The sequence below is a fragment of the Electrona antarctica genome (assembly GCF_951216825.1).
Source record: "Electrona antarctica genome assembly, chromosome: 4".
NCBI lineage: Eukaryota > Metazoa > Chordata > Actinopteri > Myctophiformes > Myctophidae > Electrona > Electrona antarctica.
Genome location: NC_136809.1, coordinates 8687549 through 8714089, shown reverse-complemented (window position 1 = coordinate 8714089; position 26541 = coordinate 8687549). Strand labels below are relative to the sequence as shown.

Sequence of the window (26541 nt, the reverse complement as noted above, 5' to 3'; positions counted from 1 at the left end):
AGTTGGGGTACCATCAACAACCAATATATGGCAAAATGTTCTAAATTTCATTATGCTTTAAAGGACCACTTCACCACTTTTCAACTTACCTTCATATAATTGGTCCTCACTAATGTTCATGATAAAATACCACACATTGTTTCTACTCGGTCTGTGTCTGTGGGCAGTTCAGAAACCCTTCCACCAGCGACATAGGCAGATTTTTTTTTAATCATTTTTAGATTTTTATTATCGTGAGAACGATGGCTTCCATTTTCACATTGCAACTTTTCAAGAATAGAAAGCCTGCAGTTTTTATTAGCTTGGATTCCCCATCGATGATGTCACTGGTGGACGGGTTTCTGAACTGCCCACAGCCCTACCATGAGACACAGACTAAGTAGAAAGAAATTGTGATATTTTATCATGAACATTAGTGAGGACCAATTATATGAAGGTAGGTTGAAAAGTGGTGAAGTGGTCCTTTAAGTAGCATGTGACGTGTCAAACTAGGGGGTTTTCATGATTCTGAACCCATTCCAAGCATTAGTTTTGCATGAAAAACACAGAAGACTCAAAATAAAATAAAGATGACAGATATGCTTAGGTTCTGACAAAATAATCCGACATTGTTTATAAGAGCATTTATCAAAGTTACACCAAACAGAAGAAAAATCTAACAAACACGTGACCTCGTAGATTGCATATTTTTGGTCTACGTCTATATTATTACATGACAAACATAAGTGATTAGGGGACATCTCTTTACTTTCTCTGACAGTCTCCAGTCAACACAAACACAATTTTAGAAACTACATTTTATTAAACATCACAGTGTGACTTATAAAACCAGTTAATTCAGTAATAACACAAGCTAACTCGCTGGAACTTTTTTGGGTCACGTATGCCTAATAAAATTATTCAATTAAGGCTTCTATCCATTAATTCATTAATATTCATTGTGTATAGGACAGGTATAGTTTAGTAGTCTGTATATTAATTCATATAGGCTACTACTCATTCATTGTCGTCAGTCTGTCAGACCATACATGCATTCATCACTCACGCACAGATGATGGAAAATTCATTCAGTCACTGTACATGTTGACTCAGAGATAAAGTGGAAGGCAGAGCAGTATTTTATGTTCATTATTTTTGGATCTCTAGACTAAAGCCTGATTCATGCCCGATATGCGATGTATGCTTCATTGACCAGGTCTAAATGGGTTAAATGGGTTAACGTGCAGCGACGTCGTCCACTCCTATTATTCGCTCGCAGAGTCTCTATGGGTACTCCCAGGCAGTCGAGTCACGAAGACGCAAGATGCAGCTAATCGTGGTGAGACTGTCTGGATGCAGGATATTTGAGCGAGATGTCGCAGCCCCCAACACTCTTATTGGTTGAGATATACACACAACTATTTATTGGTTATTTGATTGGTTCAGGCTATGTCGCAAAGCGATGGCCGGGCGATGCTTTCCGTCGGAACACTCGCTCATTGTCCTTGCCTGTGTAGATGAGGTGTTAAGGTGCGTTCAAACCAGAAGATATAATTTAGTTTCCAGTGGCTTCAATCACTTCATTTTGGTCGTGCAGCCTGGTGCAGGTCAGTGTTAGCCAGGCTAGGTCAGTGTTGGTTAAAAAAATGTCCCTTCCCTCGCTGGCTGTAGAGTAGTACTGTGTAACCAAATGGACCCGCTCGTTCACAATCACACAAGACAGCTTGGTTCAACATATTTAACATAATTCCTGCTACTATATCATTTATGAGCAGCAAAATTACAAATTAGTTTAGATGTCTTTGCAAAGGTTTTGAATATACTGTAGTATTTTCCACCATTGCTGAATCCCGTGACGCAGACGCACGTGCACAGAAGGGGACGTTCGCTAGGCCAATCAGAGGCAATGTAAACGTTTGTTCTGCTTGACTTCCGCCTTACAGTGCGATACAGGTCACTCCAATCATAGACATATAAAGGTAGACGCCTCTTCCGGCTCTGCGGCGTCTGTATCTCGAGGGAAGGCAACATGGAGGCAAGCTTTCCCGAGATTCCTTGCGAAGCATAGCGTAAGCAAAGCAGTATAGAAGCCTATCCTAGAAGCAGTAGAAGGGGCATCTCCCTGAAGAGGACAGAGTTCACAAACAGGAGGAGGGAGGGGCGATCCGTCTGCACCACACACACACACACACACACACACACACACACACACACACACACACACAGTCACACACCAGTCATACAGTGGGCTCTATCCAAGTATAGAGTATAGAACAGAACTATAGGTTCTGTGCATAACTGTAGTCCAAGGTTTCCAGAAGGTGGCACACCCGTTTCCTCTTCTGGTTAATTTTCACATAGCTTTGGCTCGGCAGAAGATTTGAACCAGAAGCACATTGACACCTCACATGTGGTTCAAAACTGCCGCTACAGAGAGTTATATTCAACTCTTTAGTCTAGTCGCACAGTGAGTACTATTCAACTCTATATTCCAGTCGTACAATTTAGGTATTTTAGCTGTTCTTAATCCAGAGTGACATAGTAAGCAAGGTACACACAAGGTAAGAAGAACCGATCATCATGTCTAAACAGGATGGCAGGCCTACAAATGATCCTGGCATCTGTCATAAGCCTGTATATGTTACTTACAAACAATCGCCATCACCTCACTGATCTGTCATCTACTATCGTACGCCGATGCTGTGCGAGGCTGCGAGCCCCCTTCCTGTTTTGCGTGATTCTGCTGCTTCGCAGTTCGGCTCAGCATCAGAGACGGAGGATGTGCGTTATTTATTTCAATGCTGTAGCAACAACGCCATCACGTGTGGATTCTGAGGTGTCTCTTCATGTTGCTGTTCTCCACAAAGCACCTGCCACAGATGGGGCAGCGGAACGGCTTTTCTCCGGTGTGAACGCGCTCGTGGTTCTTCTTCTGATGCTGATGGGAGAAGCGCTTGGAGCAGTGGCGGCAGCCGTACGGCTTCTCGCCTGTGTGCACGCGCTGGTGCCGCCGCAGGGACTGGAACTTTCTGAAGGTCTTCCCGCACAGATCGCAACGGAGCGGTTGACCTCCAGCGTCACGGGCTGGCTGGGCGGGTAGCGACATAGGTGGGATGGAGCTCAGATGCCTGCTGAACTCCCTAGAGGAAGAAGCGGCAATTTCGTTGAGGGAAGACGACTGTTTGTCTCCTCTGTGTGCCTGAGGGTGTAAAACCTGCCTGGGGGTTTTGTTTGCCGAGAACGAGGAGGGGAAAGAGGAGAGGCCGCCGTAGGAAGTGGCACTAGTATTAACAACCAAACTTGACTTTAAACCTGCAGTTCTGTCTAAGGTCTCTGTGCTCAGTGTTGCGGTTGAGTGCGCTGCTTCTAGCTCCTCCTCTCTTCCGTGTTTCTTGAGTCTCTGTTTGGCAGACCTGGTTATCCCATCCCTGTCTATTATGCTCCACTCTGAACTCATGTCTTCATCCACTTTAATTGGAACAGAATCCACCACCACCATATCGGGTTCCCAGTCCACATTACCAGCCAGGGGTGGAGCAACGTTACTCGGGTCGCCAGAAATGTCTCCTCCCCGGTCCTCTGAAGCTCCAGGAGAACCCTCTCTGCCGTTAGTGTTGCTCCCAGTTCTCCCCTCTTGATGTGGGCCTGAGTTATGTGGACGGTCTATAGAACAGTTCCCTGTGGTTAGGCTGCCAGCGTTATTCCACACCTCTATGCCTGCACCAGCTTCTGCCCACTCAGATGCACTGGTAAACAAGTTTACATTTCCGTTACTATGCTGACATGTGTTGAATCGCTGGTCGACGCGGTGAAGATGATTCTCAGGCTCTACAGCGAGGGTTCTAGGTGTTGTTTGTGTTTCACTTCCATGCTTGACTGGGGGTTGAATGTCTGAAAGGAGAAGAGTAAATTATCAGTTGGTTATTAAAAGTTCTGAAAAGAGGATGAGCAGAGTAGGGCTGCAACTATCATTCATTGTCTTCGCTATTGATTTAGTAATCAATAAAATTAGGGGTGCACGATTATGAAATTATGACCGATATCAGATCTCCGATTATTTGCAGGGAACATATCTGCCGATACCGATTCTGACCGATTCCGATATTATACAGAGGACCACAATGGAAACAAGCCTAGGCCCTAAAGGGGGTTATTGGCCCAAAGCATGTTAATAAAGTATTCAATCAATCAAAAAAAAGCCTATACTCTTTTCCAAGTGTCTGTTGAATGAGTACGCACGCACGCACACACACAGGACTGATTGCCAAGTAGTACGTACTGTCTCCCTTCTTTTGCGTCATGAATGATTCTGGTGTTTTGCAGTTTGTCTCAGCACCAAAGACGGAGGATGTGCGTTATTTTTGTCTCAATGTTTTTATTACCTTTGAGTGTGTTGTCGTCACCCTCCACCTTCAAGATGATTGGAAAGCCAGCGCCCCCGTCATCCTCCTCTCCTCCTGTTCCCTGTGTTGAGCTCTTGGTCGCTGGGTTACATCTGGCTCTGCTGGGCGCCGAAGGTCCGCGGGTCCCCTGTCACAATTAATACATAATCACCATATCTTAATAAATCAAGATAATCAAAGTTATTTTGCATAATCATTAATCTGTCTTTGCATCAAACTACCATAACACTGCATCCACGGGTCACCTGTCACAATTAATACATAATCACCATATCTTAATTATTTGTTTATTCATATTATTTCCATTCATCTGTTATGAATTAATCTGTTGAATAGCCGATCTACATATTGTAGAATGGTGATTTCCACTCATTTTAAACCATTAGTATAAATAATAGTATTAAATGTATAGCCTGTTTGACCATAGTACATTATTTATTTTTTTAAGTATATTCGTTACTACCAGTCATTGTTGATAATTTAATTCTATTTAAGTAGTACAAATACAAATATAATTTTGATCCAAACATTCCGTAATATCGCAATCTCAAGCAAATGTGAATCTCTGGTTTCATTCAAACTAACCTGAGAAAATGCAATTTCCCATAGAATGGAAGTGTGTTTTCCCCTTTCAGTTAGTGACATAGCTTTTAATGATGAATTGAACACATAGGAGTCAGGACCACAATGGAAACAATTAAGTTCCCACCCCAGAACATTCATCGTTTTAGCCTTAATTGTCTGACTGTGTACCTGCTGTAACTTACATCTGACATTTCGGACAAAAAAAAAAGTATTCTGACGAATCGAAAATGGTGGACCCTGTTGTAAACAAGTGTGTCTACAGTAAAACTCTTTGTATTGAAATGAATTGTGCTTTCATGTGAAATGTACCCATTCTGCAAACTGTAAATAAATACTTCAATCAAAACGCAAAATCATTTCATGGTAGTGACTCGTGACAACAGTCCACTGGGCTCACATGCACGGTGCTGCTGCTGCGTTGGTGATTGTTCCGTCTGGATGTCTGGAACTTGGCGACCAGCAGCTTCCTCCTGAGGCCGTCTATCTCCCTCTGGTTCTGGGTGATCTCCAGCCGCAGCATCGCGTAGCCATCATCCACCAGCTTGCAGATCTCTGCCACCGCGCTGTTCGCCAGGACCTCGATCACCGCGGCCAGCTGGGCGTGGAACGAGTCGCTGCTGTTGGTAGACATGAGTGGATCTGATCACTTGAAGAAGAAATAGGTTTGTTTTGTGGATGTTGTTGTCAACAGTCCGCCATGCTTGTTCTTCTTCTGCTTGCTTCCTGTCCAGTGCTAAAATGGTATGAGATTCGATTGAGGCCACCTACTGCATGGAGTAAAAACTTCAAGGAGCTTGCAGATAATCGATTCTCACACAGTGCTCACTCTATGACAGAGCCAGTATCCATCTGATCCATCCCAACACCCAAGTAGCAGATAAGACCATGTGCGTTTGTATGGATATTAATTAAGATTTTGGTAAATGTAGTCGTCATCAACAGCAGTATTACTAAAGTAAGAGTACAACACAGGAACAGAACAGGTACGATTCAAAATAAAATGACAAAATATAACATTGTTTATAGTATAGATCACTTATCAAAACAAAGTTACACCAAACAGAAGCACAATCAAACACGAACACGTGACCTTGTAGATTATTGAAATGTTTTGTCTATGTCTATAATGACATGACCAACAGATTGTAAGTGGATAGGGCACATCCCTTTACTTTCAATTTTAGACAAGACCATTTTAGAAACTACATTTTATTCAACGACAGTGTCACTTATGAAACCAGTTAATCCAGAAATAACAACATAACTCGCTGGAATCACTTTTAAATTAAACTTTTTTTTTTTTTTTTTTACATATAATTTATTCCCAATGTGGTTTCATCAATAGCAGTCAGAACAGGCATTTACCGTAGAGATGTTATGAGCTACTGTCTGTCAAGAAATTCTGTGCAGGTGATTATTATTTTGTTCGAGTTTGGAAGCGCTCGTCGAAGTCACTGAACGGCCCTGCATACCACCTGTTTCGAATGTGCACATAATGCAGGAGGCAGCAGAATGACCTGTTAATAAAAACGAGTGCTTCCAAACCCCAACACTTAGAAAATAATATCACGGCACGAATTATTAGCAGAAAGTAGCTGATAACGTGTCTACGGTGGACTTTTATGAAACAAACACTTTGTAGATTGAAAGAGGATAATTCAAGCTTGCCCTACAGCTGCAATGTTGGTGAGTTTAACGTTGTTTAATGCAAGCAGATCGGAAATTCGATTTATTGCAACTCTAGATTCATCCCATTGTAACAAAAAATCTAGTGTTGCAAATTGCGGCTAGCAAGTTTCTGTGACGCACATGGTGACAAGCTTCTGTATGCGTCACAGAAGGGGACGTTTGGTAGGCCAATCAGAGGCAATGTAAACGATTGTTTTCTCAAAACTGCCGCAACAGAGAGTTATATTCAACTCTTCATTTCAGTTGTCCAATTTAGGCATTTTAGCAGTTCTTAATCCAGAGTGACATAGTAAGCAAGGTACACACAAAGGTAATATATCAAATGTACAGAAATAGTAATCTAGGAACATAGGTAAACCAAGAACCAATCATCATCATCAGTCTAAACAGGATGCCAGGTCCACTAATGATTCTGGCATCTGCCTAAAATACACTTTAGCCTTTGCTAAGGTCATCGCTATTGTCGGAATGCATAAGCCTGTATGTGTTACTTACAACCAATCACCATCACCTCACTGATCTGTCATCTATCGTATGCCGATGCTGTGCGAGCCAGCCAGTCTAATAGCAAGGATTCACTGACACTTCCTCCCCGGGGTCAGTGAATCCTCGCTACGAGTCTGGCTCTGCCAGGCTAGTGCGAGCCCCCTTCCTGTTTTGCATGATTCTGCTGTTTTGCAGTTTGGCTCAGCACCAGAGACGGAGGATGTGCGTTATTTATTTCAATCCTGTAGCACAGCGGTTCCCAAAGTGGGGTCCGCGGACCCCCAGGGGGTACCCGAAATAATTCCCAGATTTTTTGTTTTTTAAACTTTTTTTAACATTAAAATTATGTTTATCTACGTGGTCATTTCTGCCAAGTTGTGCAATACACGTATTTTTTGTGTTGTTCATTGTGTTTCTCCCATGTTTGCTTTGGCCCAATAGCTGACATGATTACTAAAACTACAACATCAGTCAACCTGTCGTGACCCCAAACAGTAACAGCAGGACGCATGCTGCAGAAACAACAAAAAGACTCAGGACACTTGAAAGGTTTCTGCGGCCGCTTCAGATGAGGGGGTACCTGGAAAAATGTCTACCCCAAAAGGGGTACCTGGTCCAAAAACGTTTGGGAACTCCTGCTGTAGCACCATCACATGTGGATTCTGAGGTGTCTCTTCATGTTGCTGAGATCCACAAAGCACCTGCCACAGATGGGGCAGCAGAACGGCTTTTCTCCGGTGTGAACGCGCTCGTGGGTCTTCAATCGATTCTGCTGGGAGAAGCGCTTGGGGCAGTGGCGGCAGCCGTACGGCTTCTCACCTGTGTGCACGCGCTGGTGCTGACGCAGGGACAGCAACTTTCTGAAGGTCTTCCCGCACAGCTCGCAACAGAGTGATTGCCCTCTGGCATCACGGGCTGGCTGGGTGGGTAGCACCATAGGCGGAATGGTGCTCAGGTGCATGCTGACTTCCCTAGAAGAGGAAGCGGCAATTTCGTTGAGGGAAGACGACTCTTTGTCTCCTCTGTTGGCCTGAGGGTGTAAAACCTGCCTGTGGGGTTTGATTGCAGAGAATGAGGAGGAGGAAGAGGACAGGCCACCATAGGAAGTAGCACTAGTATTAACAACCAAACTTGACTTCAACCCTGTAGTTCTGTCTAAGGTTTCAGTGTCGCTCAGTGTCGGGGTTGAGCGCGCTGCTTCTAGCTCCTCCTCTCTCCCGTGTTTCTTGAGTCTCCGTTTGGCAGACCTGGTTATCCCATCCCCGTCTATTATGCTCCACTCTGAACTCATGTCTGCCTCCACTTTAATTGGAACAGAATCCACCACCACCATATCGGGTTCCCAGTCCAGATTACCAGCCAGGGGTGGAGAAACGTTACTCGTGTCGCCAGAAACGTCTCCTCCCCGGTCCTCTGAAGCTCCAGGAGAACCCTCTCTGCCATCAGTGTTGCTCCCAGTTCTCCCCTCTTGATGTGGGCCTGAGTTATGTGGAGGGTCCAGAGAACAGTTCCCTGTGGTTAGGCTGCCAGCGTTATTCCACACCTCTATGCCTACACCAGCTTCTGCCCACTCAGATGCACTGGTAAACAAGTTTACATTTCCATTACTATGGTGATGGGTGTTGAATCGCTGGTCGACGCGGTGAAGATGATTCTCAGGCTCTACAGCGAGGGTTCTAGGTGTTGTTTGTGTTTGACTTCCATGCTTGACTGGGGGTTGAATGTCTGAAAGGAGAAGAGTAAATTATCAGTTGGTTATTAAAGGTTCTGCAATTAATTCATTATTTATGAAATTAAATAAATATTCAAGAAGGGTGTATTGTTTTTATAATGTGTTTTCGTATTACAATCAGTGACTGAATTAGTGCGACTAACCACTTGTGCCCTATTTTATAGTTCACTGTAAAATGGTGTCATACAAAAATAGCCCCACAAGCTCCACAATTATGACTCATGTCATTAGAGCAGAGCTTGTTCCCCCTCTATGAACAAAAGGGATAGAATAAGCATATCATTATTTTGCATTATGGGTGAATGGGGGTGGCAGCAGATATAGCTTTCTCAATTTCTCAAAAAGATGTGGCTTGCATTCACTTGTTTAATGTACATTTGTACTGTATATTAATTTCATACTGTACGTTAGTTTAATTTCACACATATTTACGGTATTCAGGGACGTTCAACTGGGGAGAAGTTCTCTTTTACAAAATGCACTGATTTACATATTATATGATGTTCTCAACATGGGGACAGCTGGTACTTGAAAAGTGCCACTTAAAGATTATTGATAAATCATTTGCACCACTACATGTACAAGCAAATACAACTAGAGAACATATCGTTGCTGTTGGGAGGAAACCTCATAACTCAATTTTTTAGGGTTTTTTTCATAAATCGATGCTACTGAACACCCTTTACGTCTGTGTGTTATGAACATATTGAACCAATGGAAAAGTATCAAAAAGCGCTTCTGAAAGAACCTCTTAACTCCATTTTATCCTCAAACTGTCGGTAGAAACACTTAACTCCACTGCTCTGTGGGGGCACTGAATGCAGCTCAGCCTCAGAGCCGCGTGGAATAAACAAAAAGAACGACTGTGTGTGTGTGCGCGCATGTGTGATAATCAAACATTTTATTTATAACGCACTTTACATTAGAAGCAAATCTCAAAGTGCTACAACAAGAGAAAAATTATGAAATAAAATAATGCATGAGTAAATAAATGGACTAAAATTAGCACAATTCATGCATTTCGTGGTATACTGCTAAAAGGATTAAAGGTACACCGGGCATCTAACTGGCCAAATGCCTTGTTAAAAAGAAATGTCTTAAGTCCCCTTTTAAAATAAATTAGGTTCTGCAAAGGTGTTTGATGTGGGGGTCAAAGTTCAGGTAGGGGTCCATTTTTACACCCAAGTTGGTGACTACAGGTGAGAGGGGGAGGTCCTGGGTGGAGAAGGTGATGCTGGTTATTGGGGATGATTTGACCTGGTGTGGGGTGCCGATGAGAATGTCTTGGAGCTGTTGAGTTGGAGAAAGTTATCGGTCATCCACACCTTTATCTCCTCAAGGCAGGTGGTCAGTGTGGATGATGGTGATGACAGGGGGGCAGAGGGGGGTGGGAGTCGTGGGACTGTCCTGAGGTAGAGTTGGGTGTCATCAGCGTAGCAGTGGTAGGATATCCCATGCCGACTGATGACACGACCAAGGGGGAGATGTAGAAAGTGAAAAGGGTGGGGCCGAGGACGGAACCTTGGGGTTCCGGGGTTATAATCAAACTTGCGCGTGTGTGCGTGCGTGTGTGTGTGCGTGTGCCCATGCGTGAGCGAGAGAGAGAGACAGACAGATACTAAAAGAGGATGTGTGTGTGTGTGTGTGTGTGTGAGATAATCAAACTTGGAGATCCATTGTCAGTGGAGTTAAGAGCATTTCTCTTGACAGAGAAAACCACCTAACTCCACTTGAGCTGTATTCGGGTAAAGTGGTGATAATAAAATGACACATGCAAGTATCTGATAATATACCAAGTCCCAATACCAACGTTGATGAGGCAGTATTGTTTTGTTTCAAAAGTACAAGGTTTTCTTCAATTTCTGAAAAATGTCAAATTTGTTTTTCCATTTCCTGATTTTGGAGTTAAGGTTTCCTCCCGACAGCAGAGATATATAACAATAGCTATTTTGAAAAGACTGACTGTTATCATGGTATACTAGACAAAATACAAACATCATTTTCTAATAACACCGACTAATGTTCTCAGATCCCAGAGCTAAAAAAAACACTTGTGTGAAGTGAGGGGCGCTCTCATACATCACAAATTCACAATCCCTGCTCAGCCAATCAAAACATCACAAATGTCATTCCGGCCAATTACTTTTGGCGTCTTCACTGCCCTCTGCCCTCTGCCCTCACTTTTTATCCTTAATATCAGAGCCATATAGTAAGATAGAGTTATGACATTGAGGGGGCAGAAAACTGAGCGCTCGAGCGCTGTTCATGGAGTGTGACAAGCTGGAGTTTGAAATACATTGTTTTCAACGAGGGCGGTAGAAATCAGCAGTTTTAGGCATGTGTGCAACATGACAACTGTTTTAAAGTAGTGTACAGTCACAACTAAAGTCTCTGTATGTTGTACAATTACTAAAACGATCTAAAATAAAGGGATTTAAGATCATTAAAGCTGAGTCCAGTCCAGTGCAGCCAACTTTCGGTCCAGGACTTGTCACTCTTCACAATGCTCTTCGCCAATAGAAGTCTATGTAGAAGAGCCACCATTGGACTGTCCCCATGAAGTGAACAGAGTTGTCGTAACTCTGTCTTACTCTAGGGCTCTGCTCAATATGTACTTTGCTCAGCCAATCAAATCATCGCTATGGGGTGATCACAAAGAAAAAGACCCTGCACGCACACGCACACACACACAGTACGTAATGTCTGCATTCAAGACCCGTTCTTGTGTTTCCTGCTGAGGATAATATGTGTGCTTTTTAAAGTGAGTTGCGAGCCCCCTTCTTTTGCATCATGAATGATTCTGGTGTTTTGCAGTTTGTCTCAGCACCAAAAACGGAGGATGTGCGTTATTTTTGTCTCAATGTTTTTATTACCTTTGAGTGTGTTGTCGTCACCCTCCACCTTCAAGATGATAGGAAAGCCAGCGCCCCAGTCCTCCTCCTCTACTCCTGTTGTTCCCTGTGTTGAGCTCTTGGTCGCTGGGTTACATCTCGCTCTGCTGGGCGCCGAAGGTCCACGGGTCACCTGTCACAATTAATACATAATCGCCATATCTTAATTATTCGTTTATTATTTCCATTCATCTGTATGAATTAATCTGTTGAATAGCCGATCTCCACTAATGTTAAACCATTAGTATAAATAAAAGTATTAAATGCATAGCCTGTTTGACCATATAGTACATGATTTATTTTTAAGTATATTTATTAGTTGCTACCAGTCATTGTTGATATTTTTCATTCCATGTAAGTTATTCTTAATATGCCCTGTGCAATTTTTCATTACAATAAGCACAAATACAAATGTAATTTTGATCCAAACATTCCCTTTGTAATGTAAATCCAAATTATTTCAAGGTGACAATAGGCCTATAGCAATCTCAAGCAAATGTGAATCACTGGTTTCATTCGAACTATAGCCTGAGAAAATGCAATTTCCTACAGCATGGTAAATGGTAAAAATAAATGGTAAATGGTGCATTTATATAGCGCCTTTATCCAAGGCGCTTTACATAGATTGTGCATTACATTCACCCATTCACACACACATTCATACACCAATTGCGGCAGAAGCCATGCAAGGTACCAACCAGCACATCAGGAGCAATTTGGGGTTCAGTGTCTTGCCCAAGGACACTTCGACATGTAGACAGGAGGAGCCGGGATTCGAACCGCCGACCCATGGATCATTGGACGACCTGCTCTACCTCCTGAGCCACAGTCGCATGGAATTGTGTTATCCCCTTTCAGTTAGTGACGTAGCTTTTAATGCCATCTTGATGAATTGAACACATAGCAGGACCACAATGGAAACAATTAAGTTCCCACCCCAGAACAATTATCGTTTTAGCCTTGTCTGACTGTGTACCTGCTGTAACTTACATCTGATATTTCTGATTAAAAAAGTATTTAATCAGTCAATCATATGTTCCAAACTTCCAACTTCCAATTTCTGATGAATTGAACATGGTGGACCCTGTTGTAAACAAGTGTGTCGTCCACAGTAAAAGTCTTTGTATCGAGTTGTGCTTTCATGTGAAATGTACCCATTCTGCAAACTGTAAATTAATACTTCAATCAATTAAATCAAAACGCCAAATCATTTCATGGTCGTGACAACAGTCCACTGGGCTCACATGCACGGTGCTGCTGCTGCGTTGGTGAGTGTTCCGTCTGGATGTCTGGAACTTGGCGACCAGCAGCTTCCTCCTGAGGCCGTCTATCTCCCTCTGGTTCTGGGTGATCTCCAGCCGCAGCACCGCGTAGCCATCATCCACCAGCTTGCAGATCTCTGCCACAGCGCTGTTCGCCAGGACCTCGATCACCGCGGCCAGCTGGGCGTGGAACGAGTCGCTGCTGTTGGTAGACATGAGTGGATGATGGATCACTTCAACTGTCTTCAACAGTCGTTATTGAAGAAGAAATAGGTTTGTTTTGTGGATGTTGTTGTCAACAGTCCGCCATGCTTGTTCTTCTTCTGCTTGCTTCCTGTCCAGTGCTAAAATGGTATGAGATTCGATTGAGGCCACCTACTGCATGGAGTAAAAACTTCAAGGAGCTTGCAGATAATCGATTCTCATTTCTCACAGTGCACAGACTGAATCTACTATGACAGAGCCAGTATCCATCTGATCCATCCCAAGTAGCAGATAAGACCATGTGTGTTTGTATGGATATTCATTTAAGATATAAATATTTATTGATCCGCTTTGGTAAATTTAGTTGTCATCAACAGCAGTATTACTAAAGTAAGAGTAAAACACAGGAACAGAACAGGTAAGATTAGGTTCTGACAAAATACATTGTTTATAGTATAGATCACTTATCAAAACAAAGTTACAACAAACGGAAGCACAATCAAACAGGAACATGTGACCTCGTAGATTGGTTATTCTTACAATTTTTTGTCTGTCTCTAATGACATGAGCAACAGATTGTAAGTGGATAGGGCACATCCCTTTACTTTCGATTTTAGACAAAAGACCATTTTAGAAACTACATTTTATTCAACGACAGTGTTACTTATAAAACCAGTAAATCCAGAAATAAAAACATAACTCGCTGGAATCAGTTTTAAATTAAACTTTTTTTCTTTACATATAATTTATTCCCAATGTGGTTTCATCAATAGAGGGTATGCACAAGCATAAATCGAGTGGCAAAATTAGTGACAGAGTGAGTTTAATGTCATTTAACATCGTTTAATGCAATCAAATACAACTTTTCTGTTCGGATGTATGGGCTGTCAAGGCCAGAAAGTAGATTTTGCCACTCAGTAGGCGTTCCCGCATGACTTCCAGGTTTGATGATGATGTCAAGCGCATACCCTCTATAGCAGTCAGAACAGGCATTTACCGTAGACATGTTATGAGCTACTTTCTGTCAAGAAATTCTGTGCAGGTGATTATTTGTTCGAGTTTGGAAGCGCTCGTCGAAGTCACTGAACGGCCCTGCATACCACCTGTTTCGAATATGCACATAATGCAGGAGGCAGCAGAAAGACCTGTTAATAAAAACGAGTGCTTCCAAACCCCAACACTTAGAAAATAATATCACGGCACGAATTATTAGCAGAAAGTAGCTGATAACATGTCTACAGTGAACACTTTGTAGATTGAAAGATAATTCAAGCTTGCCCTACAGCTGCAATGTTGGTGAGTTTAACGTTGTTTAATGCAAGCAGATCGGAAATTCGATTTGGATCACTGGAGGGTATTGCAACTCTAGATCCCATTATTAAAAAAAATCTAGTGTTGCAAATTGCGACTAGCAAGCTTCTGTGACGCACATGGTGACAAGCTTCCGTGTGCGTCACAGAAGGGGACGTTTGGTAGGCCAATCAGAGGCAATGTAAACGATTGTTTCCTCAAAACTGCCGCCAGAGTTATATTCAACTCTTTAGTCTAGTCCCACAGTGAGTACTATTCAACTCTATATTTCAGTCGTCCATTTTAGCAGTTCTTAATCCAGAGTGACATAGTAAGCAAGCCGGTACACACAAAGGTAATATATCAAATGTACAGAAATAGTAATCTAGGAACATAGGTAAACCAAGAACCAATCATCATCATCAGTCTAAATAGGATGCCAGGTCCACTAATGATTCTGGCATCTGCCTAAAATACACTTTAGCCTTTGCTAAGAAGGTCATCGCTATTGTCGGAATGCATAAGCCTGTGTTACTTACAACCAATCGCCATCACCTCACTGATCTGTCATCTATCGTATGCCGATGATGTGCGAGCCTAGCCTGGCGGAGCCAGACTAATAGCACCCCATTCGACCGTTATCTCTCTATTGAATAGGCGAAATCATCCGTTATCAGCACTCACTGTTTCAGTATGTCATTATCACCTATTGTCATTATCACTGATGTCCTGACGGAGGCGCGCCGTGTCTGGTGGCCTTGAGCCACGTGAGGCACCGCCGAGCGAGTCGCCGTGCCGAGTTACGTCCCGATAGGCAGAGCATAGTATATATTAGTACCCCCTAGTTTCCATGCCCCAACAATAGTTGGAAATGACACGTCCACCAGGGGGAAACCTTGACCAGGCTATGTTCAGCCAAGGGTGAGTATGCCAGTATGGCCATATTGGCCCTATTCGAAGGTGCTGATAACGGATGAGTTCGCCTATTCAATAGAGAGATAACGGTCGAATCCGCTGACTAATAGCAAGGATTCACTGACACTTCCTCCCCGGGGTCAGTGAATCCTCGCTATGAGTCTGGCTCCGCCAGGCTAGTGCGAGCCCCCTTCCTGTTTTGCGTGATTCTGCTGTTTTGCAGTTTGGCTCAGCACCAGAGACGGTGGATGTGCGTTATTTATTTCAATCCTGTAGCAACAACGCCATCACGTGTGGATTCTGAGGTGTCTCTTCATGTTGCTGAGATCCACAAAGCACCTGCCACAGATGGGGCAGCAGAACGGCTTTTCTCCGGTGTGAACGCGCTCGTGGGTCTTCAATCGATTCTGCTGGGAGAAGCGCTTGGAGCAGTGGCGGCAGCTGTACGGCTTCTCACCTGTGTGCACGCGCTGGTGCAGACGCAGGGACAGGAACTTTCTGAAGGTCTTCCCGCACAGCTCGCAACAGAGCGATTGCCCTCTGGCATCACGGGCTGGCTGGGTGGGTAGCACCATAGGCGGAATGGTGCTCAGGTGCATGCTGACCTCCCTAGAAGAGGAAGCGGCAATTTCGTTGAGGGAAGACGACTCTTTGTCTCCTCGGTTTGCCTGAGGGTGTAAAACCTGCCTGTGGGGTTTGATTGCAGAGAATGAGGAGGGGAAAGAGGAGAGGCCACCATAGGAAGTAGCACTAGTATTAACAACCAAACTTGACTTCAACCCTGTAGTTCTGTCTAAGGTCTCTGTGCTCAGTGTCGGGGTTGAGCGCGCTGCTTCTAGCTCCTCCTCTCTCCCGTGTTTCTTGAGTCTCCGTTTGGCAGACCTGGTTATCCCATCCCTGTCTATTATGCTCCACTCTGAACTCATGTCTGCCTCCACTTTAATTGGAACAGAATCCACCACCACCATATCGGGTTCCCAGTCCAGATTACCAGCCAGGGGTGGAGAAACGTTACTCGTGTCGCCAGAAACGTCTCCTCCCCGGTCCTCTGAAGCTCCAGGAGAACCCTCTCTGCCATCAGTGTTGCTCCCAGTTCTTCCCTCTTGATGTGGGCCTGAGTTATGTGGAGGAGGGTCCAGAGAACAGTTCCCTGTGGTTAGACTGCCAGCGTTATTCCACACCTCTATGCCTACACCAGCTTCTGCCCACTCAGATGCACTGGTAAACAAGTTTACATTTCCATTACTATGGTGATGGGTGTTGAATCGCTGGTCGACACGGTGAAGATGATTCTCAGGCTCTACAGCGAGGGTTCTAGGTGTTGTTTGTGTTTGACTTCCATGCTTGACTGGGGGTTGAATGTCTGAAAGGAGAAGAGTAAATTATCAGTTGGTTATTAAAGGTTCTGCAATTAATTAATTATTTATTAAATTAAATAAATATTCAAGAAGGGTGTATTGTTTTTATAATGTGTTTTCGTATTACAATTAGTGACTGAATTAGTGCGACTAACCACTTGTGCACTATTTTATAGTTCACTGTAAAATGGTGTCATACAAAAATAGCCCCACAAGCTCCACAATTATGACTCATGTCATTAGAGCAGAGCTTTTCCCCCTCTATGAACAAAAGGGATAGAATAAGCATATAATTATTTTGCATTATGGGTGAATGGGGGTGGCAGCAGATATAGCTTTCTCAATTTCTCAAAAAGATGTGGCTTGCATTCACTTGTTTAATGTACATTTGTACTGTATATTAATTTCATACTGTACATTAGTTTCATTTCACACGTATATTTACGGTATTCAACTGGGGACAAGTTCTCTTTTACAAAACACACTGATTTACATATTATATGATGTTCTCAACATGGGGACAGCTGGTACTTGAAAAGTGCCACTTAAAGATTATTGATAAATCATTTTCACCACTACATGTACAAGCAAATACAACTAGAGAACATATCGTTGCTGTCGGGAGGAAACCTCATAACTCCATTTTTTAGGTTTTAGATTTTTTTTCATAAATCGATGCTACTGAACACCCTTTACGTCTGTGTGTTGTTATGAACATATTGAACTGCCATTGATAAGAACTATCTTGACAGAGAAAACCACCTAACTCCACTTGAGCTGTATTCGGGTAAAGTGGTGATAATAAAATAAAATAAAATAAAAGTATCTGATAATATACCAAGTCCCAATACCAACATGGATGAGGCAGTATTGCTTTGTTTCAAAAGTACAAGGTTTTCTTCAATTTCTGAAAAATGTCAAATTTGTTTTTCCATTTCCTGATTTTGGAGTTAAGAGGTTTCCTCTCGACAGCAGAGATATATAACAATAGCTATTTTGAAAAGACTGACTGTTATCATGGTATACTAGACAAAATACAAACATAATTTTCTAATAACACCGACTAATGTTCTCAGATCCTAGAGCTAAAAAAAAACACTTGTGTGAAGTGAGGGGCGCTCTCATACATCATCATCATACATCATCACAAATTCACAATCCCTGCTCAGCCAATCAAAACATCACAAATGTCATTCCGGCCAATTACTTTTGGCATCTTCACTGCCCTCTGCCCTCACTTTTTATCCTTAATATCAGAGCCATAGAGTAAGATAGAGTTACGACATTGAGGGGGCAGAAAACTGAGCGCTCGAGCGCTGTTCATGGAGTGTGACAAGCTGGAGTTTGAAATACATTGTTTTCAACGAGGGCGGTGCAGAAATCAGCAGTTTTAGGCATGTGTGCAACATTAACTGTTTTAAAGTAGTGTACAGTCACAACTAAAGTCTCTGTATGTTGTACAATTACTAAAACGATCTAAAATAAAGGGTTTTAAGATAATTAAAGCTGAGTCCAGTCCAGTGCAGCCAACTTTCGGTCCAGGACTTGTCTCTTCACAATGCTCTTCGCCAATAGAAGTCTATGTAGAAGAGCCACCATTGGACTGTCCCCATGAAGTGAACAGAATTGTCGTAACTCTGTCTTACTCTAGGGCTCTGCTCAATATGTACTTTGCTCAGCCAATCAAATCATCGCTATGGGGTGATCACAAAGAAAAAGACCCTGCACGCGCACGCGCACACACACACACACACACACACACACACACACACACACACACAATAGTAGTACGTAATGTCTGCATTCAAGACACGTTCTTGTGTTTCCTGCTGTGGATAATATGTGTGCTTTTTAAAGTGAGTTGCGAGCCCCCTTCTTTTGCGTCATGAATGATTCTGGTGTTTTGCAGTTTGTCTCAGCACCAAAGACGGAGGATGTGCGTTATTTTTGTCTCATAATGTTTTTATTACCTTTGAGTGTGTTGCCGTCACCCTCCACCTTCAAGATGATAGGAAAGCCAGCGACCCAGTCCTCCTCCTCTACTCCTGTTCCCTGTGTTGAGCTCTTGGTCGCTGGGTTACATCTCACTCTGCTGGGCGCCGAAGGTCCACGGGTCACCTGTCACAATATACATAATGGCCATATCTTAATTATTCGTTTATTATTTCCATTCATCTGTATGAATTAATCTGTTGAATAGCCGATCTCCACTAATTTTAAACCATTAGTATAAATAAAAGTATTAAATGCATAGCCTGTTTGACCATATAGTACATGATTTATTTTTGAGTGGTGTAAACCACTCCTACAACTGGCTTTGTTAGTCTGTGCAGAAAAAATGAGCATGGTTGCTATGTTCACCCGGGTGTGATTTCATTACGTCAGACATGATTTCATTACGTCAGACAGGCTATATAAGACCTTACACCACTCAGTTCACACGGGTGTGATTTTTGAGTGGTGTAAACCACTCCTACAACTGGCTTTGTTAGTCTGTGCAGAAAAAATGAGCATGGTTGCTATGTTCACCCGGGTGTGATTTCATTACGTCAGACATGATTTCATTACGTCAGACAGGCTATATAAGACCTTACACCACTCAGTTCACACGGGTGTGATTTTTGAGTATATTAGTTGCTACCAGTCATTGTTGATATTTTTCATTCCATGTAAGTTATTCTTAATATGCCCTGTGCAATTTTTCATTACAATAAGCACAAATACAAATATAATTTTGATCCAAACATTCCCATAGTAATGTAAATCCAAATTATTTCAAGGTGACAATATAGCAATCTCAAGCAAATGTGAATCACTGGTTTCATTCAAACTAGCCTGAGAAAATGCAATTTCCTATAGAATGGAATTGTGTTTTCCCCTTAGAGTATATATGAATATACTCTACGGTTTTCCCCTTTGTTAGTGACGTAGCTTTTAATGCCATCTTGATGAATTGAACACATAGCAGGACCACAATGGAAACAATTAAGTTCCCACCCCAGAACATTTATCGTTTTAGCCTTGTCTGACTGTGTACCTGCTGTAACTTACATCTGATATTTCTGATTAAAAAAGTATTTAATCAGTCAATCATATGTTCCAATTTCCAACGTTCAATTTCTGATGAATTGAAAATGGTGGACCCTGTTGTAAACAAGTGTGTCGTCACAGTAAAAGTATTTGTATTGAGTTGTGCTTTCATGTGAAATTTACCCATTCTGCACACTGTAAATAAATACTTCAATCAAAACGCCAAATAATTTCATGGTCGTGACAACAGTCCACTGGGCTCACATGCACGGCGCTGCTGCTACGTTGGTGGTTGTTCCGTCTGGATGTCTGGAACTTGGCGACCAGCAGCTTCCTCCTCAGGCCGTCTATCTCCCTCTGGTTCTGGGTGATCTCCAGCCGCAGCACCGCGTAGCCATCATCCACCAGCTTGCAGATCTCTGCCACCGCGCTGTTCGCCAGGACCTCGATCACCGCGGCCAGCTGGGCGTGGAACAAGTCGCTGCTGTTGGTAGACATGAGTGGATGATGGATCACTTCAACTGTCTTCAACAGTCGTTAATGAAGAAGAAATAGGTTTTTTTTGTGGATGTTGTTGTCAACAGTCCGCCATGCTTGTTCTTCTTCTGCTTGCTTCCTGTCCAGTGCTAAAATGGTATGAGATTCGATTGAGGCCACCTACTGCATGGAGTAAAAACTTCAAGGAGCTTGCAGATAATCGATTCTCATTTCTCACAGTGAACAGACTGAATCTACTATGACAGAGCCAGTATCCATGTGATCCATCCCAAGTAGCAGATAAGACCATGTGTGTTTGTATGGATATTAATATAAGATATAATTATGTATTGATCCGCTTTGGTAAATGTAGTTGTCATCAACAGCAGTATTACTAAAGTAAGAGTAAAACACAGGAACAGAACAGGTAAGATTAAAAATAAAATAAATTAGTTTCTGACAAAATACAATAGTATATAGTGTATCTATAGTATAGATCACTTATCAAAACAAAGTTACACCAAACAGAAGCACAATCAAACAGGAACACGTGACCTTGTAGATTGGTTATTCTTACAATTTTTTGTCTGTCTATAATGACATGACCAACAGATTGTAAGTGGATAGGGCACATCCCTTTACTTTCAATTTTAGACCATTTTAGAAACTACATTTTATTCAACGACAGTGTCACTTATAAAACCAGTAAATCCAGAAATAAAAACACAACTCGCTGGAATCAGTTTTAAATTAAACTTTTTTTCTTTACATATAATTTATTCCCAATGTGGTTTCATCAATAGCAGTCAGAACAGGCATTTACCGTAGAGATGTTATGAGCTACTTTCTGTGCAGGTGATTATTTGTTCGAGTTTGGAAGCGCTCGTCGAAGTCACTGAACGTCCCTGCATACCACCTGTTTCGAATGTGCACAATGCAGGAGGCAGCAGAAAGACCTGTTAATAAAAACGAGTGCTTCCAAAACCCAACACTTAGAAAATAATATCACGGCTCGGACTCTTAGCAGAAAGTAGCTGATAACGTTTCTACGGTGGATTATGCAACAAACGCTTTGTAGATTGAAAGAGGATAATTCAAGCTTGCCCTACAGCTGCAATGTTGGTGAGTTTAACGTTGTTTAATGCAAGCAGATCGGAAATTCGATTTGGATCACTGGGCTGTCAATGGAGGGTATTGCAACTCTAGATTCATCCCATTATAATATATATATTTTTAAATCTAGTGTTGCAAATTGCAGCTAGCAAGCTTCTGTGACGCACATGGTGACAAGCTTCCGTGTGCATCACAGAAGGGGACGTTTGGTAGGCCAATCAGAGGCAATGTAAACGATTGTTTTCTCAAAACTGCCGCCAGAGAGTTATATTCAACTCTTTAGTCTAGTCGCACAGTGAGTACTATTCAACTCTATATTTCAGTCGTCCAATTTAGGCATTTTAGCAGTTCTTAATCCAGAGTGACATAGTAAGCAAGGTACACACAAAGGTAATATATCAAATGTACAGAAATAGTAATCTAGGAACATAGGTAAACCAAGAACCAATCATCATCATCAGTCTAAACAGGATGCCAGGTCTACAAATGATCCTGGCGTCTGCCTAAAATACACTTTAGCCTTTGCTAAGAAGGTCATCGCTATTGTCGGAATGCATAAGCCTGTATGTGTTACTTACAACCAATCGCCATCACCTCACTGATCTGTCATCTATCGTATGCCGATGCTGTGCGAGCCTAGCCTGGCGGAGCCAGACTAATAGCGAGGATTCACTGACACTTCCTCCCCGGGCTCAGTGAATCCTCGCTATGAGTCTGGCTCCGCCAGGCTAGTGCGAGCCCCTTTCCTGTTTTGCGTGATTCTGCTGTTTTGCAGTTCTACTCAGGACCGTCTCTGGTGGAGGATGTGCATTATTTCTTTCAATGCTGTAGCAACAACGCCATCACGTGTGGATTCTGAGGTGTCTCTTCATGTTGCTGAGATCCACAAAGCACCTGCCACAGATGGGGCAGCAGAACGGCTTTTCTCCGGTGTGAACGCGCTCATGGGTCTTCAATCGATGCTGATGGGAGAAGCGCTTGGAGCAGTGGCGGCAGCTGTACGGCTTCTCACCTGTGTGCACGCGCTGGTGCAGACGCAGGGACAGGAACTTTCTGAAGGTCTTCCCGCACAGCTCGCAACGGAGTGATTGCCCTCTGGCATCACGGGCTGGCTGGGTGGGTAGCACCATAGGCGGAATGGTGCTCAGGTGCATGCTGACCTCCCTAGAAGAGGAAGCGGCAATTTCGTTGAGGGAAGACGACTCTTTGTCTCCTCGGTTTGCCTGAGGGTGTAAAACTTGCCTGTGGGGTTTGATTGCAGAGAATGAGGGGAAAGAGGAGAGGCCACCATAGGAAGTAGCACTAGTATTAACAACCAAACACGACTTCAACCCTGTAGTTCTGTCTAAGTTCTCTGTGCTCAGTGTCGGGGTTGAGCGCGCTGCTTCTAGCTCCTCCTCTCTCCCGTGTTTCTTGAGTCTCTGTTTGGCAGACCTGGTTATCCCATCCCTGTCTATTATGCTCCACTCTGAGCTCATGTCTGCCTCCACTTTAATTGGAACAGAATCCACCACCACCATATCGGGTTCCCAGTCCAGATTACCAGCCAGGGGTGGAGAAACGTTACTCGTGTCGCCAGAAACGTCTCCTCCCCGGTCCTCTGAAGCTCCAGGAGAACCCTCTCTGCCATCAGTGTTGCTCCCAGTTCTTCCCTCTTGATGTGGGCCTGATTTATCTTTGTCTATAGAACAGTTCCCTGTGGTTAGGCTGCCAGCGTTATTCCACACCTCTATGCCTACACCAGCTTCTGCCCACTCAGATGCACTGGTAAACAAGTTTACATTTCCGTTACTATGGTGATGGGTGTTGAATCGCTGGTCGACACGGTGAAGATGATTCTCAGGCTCTACAGCGAGGGTTCTAGGTGTTGTTTGTGTTTCACTTCCATACTTGACTGGGGGTTGAATGTCTGAAAGGAGAAGAGTAAATTATCAGTTGGTTATTAAAAGTTCTGCAATTGATTAATTATTTATGAAATTAATATAAATATTCAAGAAGGGTGTATTGTTTTTTATAATGCGTTTTTGTATTACAATCAGTGACTGAATTAGTGCGACTAACCACTTGTGCCCTATTTTATAGTTCACTGTAAAATGGTGTCATACAAAAATAGCCCCACAAGCTCCACAATTATGACTCATGTCATTAGAGCAGAGCTTTTTCCCCCTCTATGAACAAACGGGATAGAATAAGCATATAATTATTTTTGCATTATGGGTGAATGGGGGTGGCAGCAGATATAGCTTTCTCAATTTCTCAAAAAGATGTGGCTTGCATTCACTTGTTTAATGTACATTTGTACTGTATATTAATTTCATACTGTACGTTAGTTTCATTTTACACGTATATTTACGGTATTCAGGGAGGTGTGTGTGTGCATGTGTGATAATCAAACTTGTGCGTGTGTGCGAGCATGTGTGTGATAATCAAACTTGCGTGTGTGTGTGTGTGTGTGTGTGTGTCCGTGCGTACATGTGAGTGAGCGAGAGAGACAGACAGATACTAAGAGGGGGTGGGTGTGTGTGTGTGTGTGTGTGTGTGTGATAATCAAACTTGGAGATCCATTGTCAGTGGAGTTAAGAGGTTTTCTCTGCCAAGAACTATCTTGACAGAGAAAACCACCTAACTCCACTTGAGCTGTATTCGGGTAAAGTGGTGATAATAAAATGACACTATATCTGATAATATACCTAGTCCCAATACCAACGTTGATGAGGCAGTATTGCTTTGTTTCAAAAGTATAAAGTTTTCTTCAATTTCTGAAAAATGTAAAATTTGTTTTTCCATTTCCTGAAAAATGAAGATTTTGGAGTTAAGAGGCAGAGATATATAACAATAGCTATTTTGAAAAGACTTTTCTAATAACAATGACTAATCTTCTCAGATCCAGGAGCTAAAAAAAAACACTTGTGTGAAGTGAGGGGCGCTCTCATACATCATCATCATACATCACAAATTCACAATCCGTGCTCAGCCAATCAAAACATCACAAATGTAATTCCGGCCAATTACTTTTGGCGTCTTCACTGCCCTCTGCTCTCACTTTTTATCCTTAATATCAGAGCCATAGAGTAAGATAGAATTACGACATTGAGGGGGCAGAAAACATAGCGCTCGAGCGCTGTTCATGGAGTGTGACAAGCTGGAGTTTGAAATACATTGTTTTCAACAAGGGCGGTGCAGAAATCAGCAGTTTTAGGCATGTGTGCAACATGACAACTGTTTTAAAGTAGTGTACAGTGACAACTAAAGTCTCTGTATGTTGTACAATTACAAAAAAAAACCATCTAAAATAAAGGGATTTAAGATCATTAAAGCTGAGTCCAGTGCAATCTGCCAACTTTCGGTCCAGGACTTGTCACTCTTCGCAATGCTCTTTGCCAATAGAAGTCTATGTAGAAGAGCCGCCATTGGACTGTCCCCATGAAGTGAACTGAGTTGTCGTAACTCTGTCTTACTCTAGGGCTCTGCTCAATATGTACTTTGCTCAGCCAATCAAATCATCGCTATGGGGTGATCAAAAAGAAAAAGACCCTGCACACACACACACGCACACACACAGGACTGATTGCCAAGTAGTACGTACAGTCTGCATTCAAGACACGTTGTGTTTCCTGCCGTGGATAATATGTGTGCTTTTTAAAGTGAGTTGCGAGCCCCCTTTTGCGTCATGAATGATTCTGGTGTTTTGCAGTTTGTCTCAGCACCAAAGACGGAGGATGTGGGTTATTTTTGTCTCAATGTTTTTATTACCTTTGAGTGTGTTGTCGTCACCCTCCTCCACCTTCAAGATGACAGGAAAACCAGCGCCACCGCCCTCCTCCTCTCCTCCTGTTCCCTGTGTTGAGCTCTTGGTCGCAGGGTTACATCTGGCTCCGCTGAACGCTGAAGGTCCACGGGTCACCTGTCACAATTAATAATTATTTGTTTATTCATATTATTTCCATTAATCTGTATGAATTAATCTGTTGAATAGCCGATCTCCACTAATTTTAAACCATTAGTATAAATACAAGTATTAAATGAATAGTCTGTTTGACCATAGTAGCCTACATGATTTATTTAGTTACTACCAGTAATTGTTGATATTTTTCTTAATAGTTTTTCTTAATATGCCCTGTGCAATTTTTCATTACAATAAGCACAAATACAAATAATTTTGATCCAAACATTCCCTTAGTAATGTAAATGCTAATTATTTCAAGGTGACAATATAGCAATCTCAAGAAAATGTGAATCAATTTCAATTTCAAACTAGCCTGAGAAAATGCAATTTCCTATATAATGGAAGTGTGTTTTCCCCTTTCAGTTAGTTAGTGACATAGCTTTTAATGCCATCTTGATTAATTGAACACATAGCAGGAGTCAGGACCACAATGGAAACAATTAAATTCCCACCCCAGTCCCCAGAACATTAATCGTTTTAGCCTTAATTGTCTGACTGTGTACCTGCTGTTAACTTACATCTGACATTTCTGACTAAAGAAAATATTCAATCAGTCAATCAAAATATGTTCCAACTTCCAACGTTCAATTTCTGAAGAAGTATTTGTATTGAGTTGTGCTTTCATGTGAAATGTTCCCATTCTGCAAAACTGTAAATAAATACTTCAATCAATTCAATCAAAACGCCAAATCATTTCATGGTCGTGACAACAGTCCACTGGGCTCACATTCACGGTGCTGCTGCTGCGTTGGTGGTTGTTCCGTCTGGATGTCTGGAACTTGGCGACCAGCAGCTTCCTCCTGAGGCCGTCTATCTCCCTCTGGTTCTGGGTGATCTCCAGCCGCAGCACCGCGTAGCCATCATCCACCAGCTTGCAGATCTCTGCCACCGCGCTGTTCGCCAGGACCTCGATCACCGCGGCCAGCTGGGCGTGGAACAAGTCGCTGCTGTTGGTAGACATGAGTGGATCTCTTCAAGTTCAACAGTCGCTGTTAAAGAAGAAATACCAGCACGTTTGTTTTGTGGATGTTGTTGTCAACAGTCCGCCATGCTTGTTCTTCTTCTGCTGCTTACTTCCTGTCCAGTGCTAAAATGGTACGATTCGATTGAGGCCACCTACTGCATGGAGTAAAAACTTCAAGGAACTTGCAGATAATAGATTCTCTTCTCACCACACAGTG

At 42.7% G+C, this 26541-nt stretch overlaps 3 protein-coding genes across 4 annotated transcripts; all 3 read right to left on the bottom strand.

Annotated features, from left to right (window-relative positions):
- Positions 1-587: 587 nt before the first annotated feature.
- On the bottom strand, positions 588-8100 carry LOC306922443 (uncharacterized protein). Of its 2 annotated transcripts, XM_079500067.1 has the most exons (4): positions 7962-8100; positions 5365-5584; positions 4362-4509; positions 588-3870 (listed from the first exon to the last, which is right to left on the bottom strand). In XM_079500067.1, the coding sequence occupies exons 2-4, from the start codon at positions 5485-5487 to the stop codon at positions 2798-2800; spliced, it is 1344 nt and encodes a 447-aa protein (XP_079356193.1). In that variant the 5' UTR covers positions 5488-5584; positions 7962-8100; the 3' UTR covers positions 588-2797. The 2 variants fall into 2 exon arrangements, with proteins under 2 accessions (XP_079356193.1, XP_079356192.1); XM_079500066.1 differs by lacking the exon at positions 7962-8100 and having other exon boundaries at positions 5365-5775.
- Positions 5964-20927, bottom strand: LOC306922193 (uncharacterized protein). Its single transcript, XM_079499589.1, has 6 exons — positions 20089-20927; positions 18765-18912; positions 15728-16799; positions 13010-13283; positions 11748-11898; positions 5964-8867 (listed from the first exon to the last, which is right to left on the bottom strand). Exons 1-6 carry the CDS (start codon positions 20320-20322, stop codon positions 7792-7794), a joined length of 2955 nt encoding a protein of 984 aa, XP_079355715.1. The 5' UTR covers positions 20323-20927; the 3' UTR covers positions 5964-7791.
- A 113-nt stretch (positions 20928-21040) lies between these two features.
- LOC306922444 (uncharacterized protein) lies at positions 21041-26474 on the bottom strand. The gene is made up of 3 exons (XM_079500068.1): positions 26088-26474; positions 25168-25318; positions 21041-23323 (listed from the first exon to the last, which is right to left on the bottom strand). The coding sequence occupies exons 1-3, from the start codon at positions 26319-26321 to the stop codon at positions 22257-22259; spliced, it is 1452 nt and encodes a 483-aa protein (XP_079356194.1). The 5' UTR covers positions 26322-26474; the 3' UTR covers positions 21041-22256.
- Between the last annotated feature and the right edge of the window lie 67 nt (positions 26475-26541).